Below are 11,505 nucleotides of genomic sequence, written 5' to 3' on the forward strand. Positions count from 1 at the left end.
CAACATCATCTTTGGTAGGCGACCCAGAAACTGTCTTGGCAGCTTCAGCCTCAGCAGCCTCAGCTGCCCTCATTCTCTCAGCCTCCTCCTTGGCCGCCTTCGCCTTCTTAGCATGGGTCGCCTTCTCCGCGGCCTCCTCTTCCTCCTTCTTCACCCTTGCCTCCTCAGCGGCCTTCGCCTCCGCGACCTTCTCCTTAGCTTCAAGCTTGTCATCAAGCAACTCGTCAAATTTTTGCCACGGAAAGGAGCCATCAAGAAAGAGCTCCCCTATCACTTCCCTGGCGGCTTCTTCGGCCAGGTCCTGGTATTGGGCGCACATGTTAGGAAGAATCTTGCTTTGGAGCGTCTCAATGTCCAACTCCTCTCGTGCGATGATAGCCTCGCTTATCCCGAAGCGCCTTCCCCTGGGCCTTAAACATGGACCTCCATTCCTCCCTCTTCTTAGCATTGAAGTCGGCGACGGCCTGAAGCTTGTTACGCTCCTCCAGCAGCTTAGCGGCTTCAGCCCCTGCAGCCTCAGCCTTGGCTCTCTCAAAGAAGGATCGCCTTTTCAGCGTCCTCCCTAAGTTTTCTCTCAAGACGGACCGCCTTTTCGGCCTCGGCTTCCCTTCTCGCGCCGGCGAGCTCAAGCCCGAGCCGATCAAGCCGTGGGGCAACTTTCACCATGACCTTTTCTTGCTCCATAATATGAGCACCGGCCACCTCAGCCCACTTCGACAAAGATCCCGGACAAACTTAGGCCCTCCGACCTAATGGGCGGGGTAGGCTTCGGGAAGGAGGAGACGACGGTGGCATCTTTACCACCCGTCTGCGCAGGTCGCTTCTCTGGACGCCGTTCAACGGTGTGTCCGGAGAGGCGGCGCGGTTGATCTACAAAAATTCAATCAAAGCATCCATGTCAACATTCATGGACATACCGTAGAGCTGTCATCGTGAACGCCTAATGAACCAGAAGCTAAGTCCGAGCCACGGGATAGATCTGTACCGAGCTTGGCCTTCTTGGCCGGAGGACCCATTTCTTTTAGGCCTAGCAGTAGTAGTAATGAGCAAAGAACGGCAGCAGTAGTCTCTTTTCTCTTGCGGAAGAGAGGAGATTCCACTGCCAAGGTGACCTCCTCCTCGGTGATATCAACGATCTCCACCGTCTCCTTTTGACCTGAAGGGAGTGGAGGTGGAATCGATGTCGACGCGTCGCCGCCGAAGACTTTGTCTTTCGCGTTCGGCGCGGTATGTTACAGCAACCTTCGCTCGGGCCGCCGTCGTATCTAAGCCCTTCAGCTCGCCGATCCATGAGATCATTTGGCGCCGTCTGCGATCACGGTCCTGGGCCTTAGGATGCAAATCAACAACTTGCTTGTCCTTATCAAGTCCCATTCTCCTAAGGATATCTTCGATGCATCCGGGCCAAAACGGCCCGCAAAGGAAACGAAGCAAGGGTTAAGTAGAAGAAATAAATCAAAGTTCAAAAAACAGGAACATTAAAAGCAGAGATGGGCCTCACACCGACCCCACTCACCCCGTTCGAGGGCCGGTATGAGGCCGACGTGACAGAGCAGCTCATCCTGAAGAATGATCTTCGTCGGGGGCATCCATCCCTTCGGCACCCCATTCTTCTCAGCCTCAAACAGCCTCATCGCCCGCTTCTCATCCGCATTAAAAGGGACCCTACTGGCGTCCATCTTAAGCTTACTCCGAGAGACCCATTTGTCATGCTCCCCCTTACTCTCGCATCGCAAATTGACGCGGTCTTTGGAAGGACCGGGCAGTGGATAATCCTTCGAACCTCAACGTACACCCACCGCGCCTTCCGGTCCTTGCGGAAGAAAGCTTATCAACGGAGACGTAACCCGCTCCGTCTCGCACGCTGTACCACCCAACGCGACCGGGGCCGACGGCCGAAGGTGATGAAGCCGGCGGAATAAGTTAACCGTTGGGACCTCCCCCTTGAAAAGGCAGAGCCACACAAAGCCGACTATAGTCCTAATGGCCAACGGGTGCAGTTGGGCCACGACGACGTTCATGGCTTTAATTATGGCCATAACGTATTCATTCAGAGGAAACCGGAGCCCACACTCCAGGTGTCTGATGTATACGCCGATACAGCCCGGAGGAGGGCAACAGACGGCCTGACCCCCTCTAGGAATAACAATCTTATACTCCCTGCCGAAGGAGAAATGATGTTCGAAGAAGTCAGGACCAGAACAACTGGCAAATTTGTGGGTCCAAGCACGGTCAGGGCCGATCTTACAGGCGTCGCCGTGATCCAGGACGTACGACCTCTCGTCATCAGGATGAGCCCTTTCCTCATCATTACCGTCATCATCAACATCATCATCATCATTCTCCCAATCCTCCAGAACTTTTGGATCAACTTCAGGAGAAGGAGACCTAGGGCCCCCAGACCTTATCGGAACGGCGGCTAGTGCCTCCTCTTCATCAAGACGCGACGGGGAACCCCCCGGCGCAGGATTACTAGGTCCGGCATCAGCAGAAGACATGTTCACAACAAAGAAACTTAAACAATTAAAAGTTGAAAAATTTGTTTGTTTACCTTGGGTAGAGTGTTACGCCGAGTAACGCTTCGAAGACTAGAGAGAAGTTTCGTCAAAGAAAACTAAGCGAGAAGAAGAAAATTTTTTGAGAGAATGAATTTGGAAGGCCAAATTCAGGGGCTAACTCTCCTATTTATAGGGCAAAGCCCACTCAATCCGACCAATCAGGGCAAAGCCCATGAAGCGTCAACCAATCAACAACGAGACACATGTCAAGCATGCAGCCATGAAATGTCAATCGACAAACAGTTACAAAACTTCTTCAACACGCTCCTTGACAGAATGCCAATCGACGTATCTTCTTCAACACGCCCCTTGGTATCTACTTGCCAAACGGCCCGCTGATTCAACCAAGCTTGGCAGCACCGGCTGAGGGCAATCAAAAGCACACGGCACTCACAACCTCGGTCTCGGCCAGCGCCACTTTCTTTTCCACATCTGATGTCCATTACACATCCATGTGGAGGGGGGATATGATACGGTACGGCCTAAGCAGAGCCAAGCCGAGGTAGAAGAAGTCGGGGCAGAACATTTCAACTTGCGCAGAATACGCTCAACACTCATCGAAGGTCCATACCACGGCATAGACTACGCTGGGGGCAAATTGATGGGGCATAATCGCACCGCCGACCGAGTCAACATATTAAGCAAGGTCAAAGATATCCACAAACAAATCAACGACTTAGACGGCTGCTTAACCGACGGCTGTCGGCTGTCTCTTGGGTCTCGGTGGGACAAGTAGCCAGCCGGGGCACATATCCGCGTACTCATATCCAAGACCCCTCGGCATGGAGTCAACGGGGCCCGCCGGCCTGCCATGGGTCCCTCGGCCGAGGGTAGATCAGTCTTTCCACCTGCTAGCCACTTGGCCACTTGGCCACTACGTGACAAAAGGTGAAAGTCTATAAATACTCCTCAACCCTCATTGAGGAAAGGATACACAATCTAACCTAAAACTCACTATTCATCTGGTATAATCTCCCTTATCTCTCTACAATATACTTTTGTCAAGTAACATACAACTTAATCCCTTTAAGTTCACTGACTGGAGCGTCGGAGTGAGTACGCTCGGTGCAAAGCCGAGCCCTCAGTTTGTTCATCGTTTCAGGAGAGACCGAGAGGAAGAGTCAAGGCAAGGAGGGACATCCATTCACCAAGCTTGCGTGGTAAACAACACTGCTCTGGAATTACACCCGGAACACTTATATTGACCAAATTCGATCGATGATATGATAGCCAATTAGCTTAAGAATTGTCAAATTAACATTCATTTTAATTGTTTTCACTAAAAACTAACATAAATACGCCTAGACATCACTTTAACATGAAGTTATCAATCTTAAATTACACATAAGATAGAATACATGATAATAACTTCACCTTCGAAAAGAACTCGATCGACTTGTCACCCGTGATGACCTAACTAATCACCCGGCATAATTGTAACCGATTCGAACCCCTTATTGACCTAACACAACTCACAACCTGAACCCAATATGATTCAATTCACTTTTACCCGACCAATAACCGATTTGAGTGACCCGATTACCGACTCTAAGTATAAAATAGATAAATGGTTGGATTATTTTTAAAGCTTTGACTTAGATATGTAGAAGTACTTTCCTTTTTTATCCATACGAATACTAAAATGAATTCATATAATTTGATTTAAAGTGAGATTTGAATTACAAATTAATATACTCCCTTCAGTATATTGGTATTGATTATTAAATAACAAGTGGACTAAGAAAAGAGGGAGAAGTCAATTATTGAATGATAACTGGACCAAATTGAGTATAAATGATCAAATTACTCATTAAATTCATTCTTAAAATAGAAATAACAAGGGTTTTTTTTGTCAAAAACTACCTTATATTTAGAGATATTTGTAAAAACACTACTTTATATTATTTTTCTTGTTTTAGACTACCTTTGTTTTCTCATTTTTTGATCAATAACTACCTATGCCGAAAATATGGTAAGATTTGGTCGATTTAGTCACATTAACCTATCTCATATGTCTTTGTTAACATCAAACAAAAATGATCAATCGCATTCAAACCACAATTTGACTTCAGATGAGAAAAATTTACGAATTTCACATTTCAATAATAACTACAAACATCTACTAAAGTTAAGCGTAAGTACATCATGACTTCCCAAAATCAGGCCTAAGTAAGATTAAAACATAAAAGAGTCATGTGAGATAGGTTAAAACCGCAAAACAGACCAAATATGTCTAAACTCTTAGCGTAGATAGTTATTGACCAAAAAATGAGAAAACAAAGCTAGTCTAAAACAAGAAAAATAATATAAGGTAGTATTTTTACAAATACATCTAAATATAAGGTAGTTTTTGACAAAAAAATCCAAATAACAATAATAAACTGATACACCAAATAAAATAGGACAACAAATAAACAACAAATCAAATAAAATAGGACAACAAATAAGCAACAAATTTAATTCGTCATTACCAAGACCAAATGAAAAAGATAGAGCTTTCAAAATTGAAATCCCTCTCTTCTCTCTTTGCATGTCCATTCTCCCTCTCTCTCTCTCTCTCTCTCTCTCTCTCTCTCTCTGCTGCTATTTACACTTTCTCTGCCCAAACTAATGCTCTTCTTCGTCCCTCATTGCCTTCTTCTATCCACAATTATTTATACAAATATCACTTGTCTCTTCTTCATTTACTTCTTCCGCCATTGTTGCTCTTTTGAGGTTCATCTAAACATTCTTAGATTTCTACTTCTTTTTCTCATTATTAAAGGTTTTTCTGCTTACCCTTTTCTTTCTTTTTTTCCTAATTCTACTACTACTGCTACTTGTGTTGGGCATGATTTATGAGTATTTCACACTCAGTGGCGGAGGCACGATTTGAACTTAGGGGGCGAAAAATGTCATTGGGGCGAGCGTCCCCGCTAACCCTCCCCCAAGGTCCGCCACAGTTGACAATGGACATTGATTTTGGCATGATTTATGAGTACTCTCATTCATAATGTTGTTACATTAGATAGTTTACTTTGACTTATTTTGTGTCATTATGATGTATGCATGTTTGTGGTAAGGGTAAGACTGCCTACATACGACCTCCCTCAGTCCCTCACCTGCAATTTTGCGGAAGCTGTCGAGGCATTGGGGCAATCTTGTTGTTGTATGCATGTTTATAGAAAATTAGAACGACAATTGATGATTCTATGTTGGTAATTGCTGCAGATTCATCCTTTGTGGCTATATAGTTTTCTTTCCTTTCCTTTCCTTTCCTTTTGATGTGGTTTCTTATAGAATAAGAAAAGAAAAGAAAAGAATGGAGTCTACACCGGTAGGTAGAAGAACGCGTCTTCAACAAGCCATAAAAGATAAGGAGTTGAGTGAGGAAAAAAAGCAGCGATGGTTCAATGCTAGAAATAAGTGGAGGAAGAGGCTGAACAAAGATGTTAATTTAGGGGTAGTTAATAATGACAATGATGATTGTGGAGAGGAGGGTATTAAGGTTAATAATGCTGTTGGGACGAATTCCGTTAACCACAATATTAGTGTTGGGGAAAATCGTAGTTTAGGCGGTGCTGATAATGATCATAATAGTAATGAAAAGAGCAAAGTTGTTTGTGATGGGAATGTCGGGGATAGTGATGATTCCTTGCAAATACTTGAAGAGAAATGGAACCCTGATTATTGTTATGAAAGTCATTCATCAGCAACTGCTTCTGACTCTGATGGTGAGACTATTAGTTTTTGTGAGGGAGCCGAAGATGAAGGAAGAAGTTCAAGAAAAACAGTTGGATTATTTTCACAGCAAGTATTTGGTTTAGGCTCTTCATCTAGTGGAAAAGATAGAAAAGAGATTAGTGATGCTAAGGTGGGTGGAGAGGATTCTAATGGTAATATACTGAAGAGAAAAGATAGACATAAAAAACGGAGAATCTCAAATATTGGTGTTTTTCGTAGATTTGATGGGTTGTTTTTGCCTAAAGAGCCTGAGAACAATGCTCGACAACAAGATTTTGTGGGTAGAAGAACAAGGTCTCATCTCAAACCCAAGTTGTCTTGGAAGAAAAGAGGGAATGGTACTTTTAGTCACCCTGTCACCATTGATGATGGATCATCTTCCTGCTCAGATGGTGATGAATTGCGGAACAATCATGTCTCCGAGAACACCACGTCTTGTGAAAATGGTACCTCGGGAAGGAGAGGTCGGCTAGGTAGGATTAATAAGCCTGAGGTTAGCGCAGAGCCCAAGGATGACAAGGGAGGTGAGAACGTTGTCAAGAGAAAAAGAGGGAGGCCTCCTAAGAGTAGGAATGGTGAGAAACAGGTTGGGCTTAAAAAGAAAACACATAGTTTCAAGACTAATGAGGCTGAGAACATTATGCTTAACCTAATCTCGGAGAATGGAAATGCCAGGTCGGAGACCTTTGAATCTTCTGTAAGTGAAGGGTATCTTCCCTTAAAGTTCAGATTCCCGGTCCATAATTCACTGCCAGAGAAGTCCGATGAGGTTGAGAACATTATGCTTAACACAATCTTGGATAATGGCAATGCCAGGTTGGAGACCTTTGAATCTTCTGTAAGTGAAGGGTATCTTCCCTTAAAGTTCAGATTCCCGGTCCATAATTCACTGCCACAGAAGTCCGATGATGAAGAACAAATAGAAAGGCTCTTCAATGATCTAGATTTTTCTCTTCAAGCTTGTGATGCTGGTTGTTCAGTTTCTCTCCCGGTAAGGTTTACTTATCACCATATTTGTTTGTTGGGCCTATAAACCCTCCGATATATTCTTACTTGAGGCTGTAGTGAATGAGAATTTTGGTCATTTTCATTAAAAAAAACAGTAGTCCGAGTAAATGTTACAAAAAGGGGCCTAGGAAGCTTTCAAAGAATCCATGGGGTACTATTTAGCGCACAGCTGACTGGGAGTTTACTGTGTGACATTTAACATGCTTCTAAGCTCTTGATGATGATGAATTGATGATTATATGGTTATTATATCATAATTTTGGTTCTGTGTGAAAGGTATTGAACAGATGATGATCTTTTACCTTTCACTGCATAAAAGGCATATACGCCTAGTTGGTATATAAAAATTTTATGTACGATTTCTTACGACTGTTGGAAGGTGGTAACGTATTTGACTTGCACTTGTATAGACCTGTTCCATATTTTGATAACCCTAACCCAACTCGTATGACAGGTCCTGTTATGATGAACCAATTTAATTGAAACAGACATGTTCCATTCTTAGTTCTTACCTTAAATCGTTCTCTTGAGTTCATCTTAGGTTAGGCTGAATTTCTGACATTAGCGGTGAATAATTTCTCTTGGAACGATGGTTCAGAGTTTAGTGGTTCTCTTGTAAGCTAAGCACAAAGCTGTCTTCAACCCCTTAGCCCGCATAATCTCCTTAGTTATACACTTATACTCTCATCATTTCACTGGGGAAAAAGGTCAAATGAGGTTTATTCATTGAACTGGAGGACTTATAGTAATGCTGTCAATAATGACGATAATTGTACTGAAACAATTACATGCATATTCTGTTGTTGAATTTTATGTTCTTGAATTCTGCAGACTTGTAGTTTATATACTCTAATCGTGTACATACACATGATTTATTCCTGCTGTTGCTATCTTGTTTGGATGGCCAAGACTTGTAGTGTAGATAAGTCCTTTTCTGGTTGTCAGACCTTTTCTTTTAATTTTAACTAGCACATTATGTGTGTGAATCATAGGACAAAGAAGACGATAATGTTCTTGTCTATGAAAGTGATGTTGTGCCAACGGAGTTGTGCCGTCAAGGAAAGCACTATTTGATTCTTGAGGATGAAATTGGAATTAGGTGCAAATTCTGCTCATTTGTGAAGATTGAAATAAGAGATATCACACCAGCTTTTGTAAGTCTTTGCTTTTTTTTTTTCCTTGTGTTTATGAAGACAAAATTTCCAGCTTTTTATACGAGTATTATTTTAAGAAAACAGGCGCAAACTTTCAAGTTTTCAATCAAGAAATGTTCTCTTGTAACTTGTAAGTTAATTCAATTTCTGTTCAGTGATTCAGAGCTTCTAATACTTGGCTGCACTTGGTCAATAGTCAGTGTGTATATCTTTGGAGATAGGAGACCATGTATTTTGCTTATGAAAACTTTCATAACAATCATTTTTCTCAAAAGTCAAGGTCAGTCAGTCTCCCTTAAGACGGATGGTAAGTTGGTAACCATCTTAGCATTAAAACGGGTCAAATGTCATCCAACTTGAGCATTTAAGACAAATCTTTTGCTTTTCCATATGCATTATGCTTTTGTCGTATTCATACTATTTGACCCGTTTAAGCTTAAGACGGATACACCCGTCTTATACAAGAATTTTTCAAGGTCATAAGGTTATGATTGGACTAGTAGGGTTTACAATAAAAAAAGTGTCCTTTTAAGTTTATCAAAGATTTGCCTTTTGATTTTGGTGTTTTGTTCTAAATCTCACGAACTCTTTATTTATCATGAAGTCTTCTTAGGCTTGACAACTTGACCATAACTTTATGGTAAGACCGTCTCATAGGAAAGTTTCCATGTTCTGATTCATTCCACTAGGTCCCTTGGTGACAAATTATTCTTGGTTTTACCTGTGTAGCACAACAATCCATTTGGGAGAATTAGAAAACAAGAACCACCATAGTATCCTTTATGATGAATGTGGTGGCTTGGGACTGGATCCTTCAAACTTTCGTCGAAGCGGTATCCAATGTTGAAGCCTGTCACTATCTCTCTCAGGCACCCCGTACTCTCGTAGTGTGCTCCTTTACATGTGAAAAAAGAATTTATCAGATGGCAATATGGCATGTTACATAACATGGCATTTCATGACACGGACAAAACTGAACTTTTCTGGCAGAGAGGACAGGAGGTTTTTAAATATGCTGAAAAAGCCGAGAAGCTTCTAAACAATCTGAATCGGAAAGCTTTGATCTCGGGCGGCGGGGTATCAGCGGGGAAAGCTTAGTGTTATGCTTTCCTTACAAAAACACACCCTGAGGAATAATGACAGTATCTTTCAGGATGTCTTGACTAAGGTTGAGACAGCGAAGAATCATCCTTTCCGCCATTCAGGGGCATTTTTCTGAACAAATTTGAAGAGAATCAATCATATCATTGTTTTCTTGGCTAGGGAAGAGTCTGGGAATCCTGTTGTACCAGGTATTTATGAGAACCATGGAAAGAAAACTACTCCGTAATTCAGAATGCCAGTGCGGGCGATGATCACAGAATTGTGGAGCTGAGGAAATGCATGAAATAAAGAAATATAATTAAGGCAATCATTTTCTTTGCAGTAGGTCTCCCTTGCGACGGGTATTTTGTGAGTGGAAATGGGTAGAGGGGACAAGGTGGGCACCCACCCCATGTGCTCCTTCTCTCACCCCCATGGGTTTTGTGTGAGACAATATGGTACCCGTCACAAGTTTGTGACGGATACCCTCCGTCATAAGGGAGAATTTGTGTTTTCTTTGAGTGCTTATGTTTCAAACACGAGCAAACTGTTTTGTGTGTAAAATGTCTTCTGTTTAGAATATTTCAGTTTTGGCTTAATTGAGCTATGCGCTATTGATGCTTGCCTTGATGTAGTTCTCTATGGTAATTCTAGTGATGCTTACAACGCGGTGGACAGTTTAACTAAGGCATTCTCATTTAATCATACGGAGTAGTTCATATTCCGACATTTTAATTCTTTGTTCCATGATGCAAGAATCTGGCAAGTAACTGGTGTTTTTGTTTTAGGTAAGCTCCATATCTCACAAAACTTCTTAATTCACCAATTCAACTTGATTATATATACTAGTTTTACTAGTGTAGAGCCCGTGCTACAGCACGGTATTTTTTAGTTTTGTTTTATAAAGAGACATTCTATTAAATTAATTGCATAAATTAACTGTACTTACAGTTTAATGTTATAATGTACTAATATTATCTTAGTAAGAGGTAGAAAATAAAAGTTTACTATCATCAAGAGACACTTTAAGTCAAGTTATTTTTGTTTTAAACTATTTTTACTTTACTATAAAAAAATAACTCTATAATGCTCTATCATTGCATGAAACTAATTTATGACATTAAAATACAATTAAGTGATGTAAAATCTAATTAAAATGCATATTAACCTTATAACGAAAACAATACACCACGCATTTAAAAAGACGATTTACGAATAATTAAACTAATATTTTTGTTTATTTCTAATAATAAAATACTTTAAAATTGTTACGTCCTTTAAAAATACACCATATTTAGAGAGTAACTGATGAAGGATAATATAAGAAGCAGATTTACGTAATTTTAGAGTGTAAGTGATGAACAATAATTAAAGTAAAGATTGCATAAGAAGCAGATTTGCGTAATTTTAGAATATAACTGATGAAGAAATAATATTTATGGAATGATTGCATAATAAATTAGGGACAATGATTATTTCTTGTAAAAGAGGTAAAAGATAAATGAATATAATTTTGTTATTGTTTCCATATATAGTTCTAGCATATGTTTAGGCGGGAAAATTACTAAGAGTTTTATTCTCTTAGTAGTAAGGGAGATTCTCATGCAATATGGTTTGCTCATTAAAATTTTATTTACAAAAATGGATAGATGAACAAAAATTCAAATAAAAATGCGAAAAAAAAGCAGTTGCTTAATACTTAGTCTATTTCTTACGAAATGACTTATTTAATTTTGCTTTGTTCTTATGAATTGCTCATTTTCATACTTGAGTATGATTTGTGTGACTAAACCTTAATGTTGAAATCGTGAAACCCACAAGCCCCTCGTATATATATTTGATTTCATAATCCTTGTACCAAAAACAAATGAATTACATTGTAAAAATTGGAGGGAAAATACCATGTATAAGGACCTATTAGTAAAGAAAAAGAAACCATTTTTACAGGAAAGTTGACATTCTGACACCATTATAAATTT

General features: G+C 40.8%; 1 protein-coding gene across 1 annotated transcript; it reads left to right on the plus strand.

The window, feature by feature from the left end:
• The first annotated feature begins 5,058 nt into the window (after positions 1 to 5,058).
• Positions 5,059 to 10,255, plus strand: LOC141587186 (uncharacterized). Its single transcript, XM_074408627.1, has 4 exons — positions 5,059 to 5,322; positions 5,769 to 7,272; positions 8,282 to 8,443; positions 9,173 to 10,255. Exons 2-4 carry the CDS (start codon positions 5,860 to 5,862, stop codon positions 9,215 to 9,217), a joined length of 1,620 nt encoding a protein of 539 aa, XP_074264728.1. The 5' UTR covers positions 5,059 to 5,322; positions 5,769 to 5,859; the 3' UTR covers positions 9,218 to 10,255.
• The last annotated feature ends 1,250 nt before the right edge of the window (positions 10,256 to 11,505 follow it).

This window comes from Silene latifolia, chromosome 6 (genome assembly GCF_048544455.1).
Source record: "Silene latifolia isolate original U9 population chromosome 6, ASM4854445v1, whole genome shotgun sequence".
Taxonomy (NCBI): Eukaryota; Viridiplantae; Streptophyta; class Magnoliopsida; order Caryophyllales; family Caryophyllaceae; genus Silene; species Silene latifolia.

Coding starts and splice junctions, on each gene's coding strand:
- LOC141587186 (XM_074408627.1), top strand. CDS start 5,860: ATGGAGTCTACACCGGTAGGTAGAAGAACGCGTCTTCAACAAGCCATA. Junction 7,273..8,281: donor GTTGTTCAGTTTCTCTCCCG/GTAAGGTTTACT, acceptor TGTGAATCATAG/GACAAAGAAGACGATAATGT. Junction 8,444..9,172: donor GAGATATCACACCAGCTTTT/GTAAGTCTTTGC, acceptor TTACCTGTGTAG/CACAACAATCCATTTGGGAG.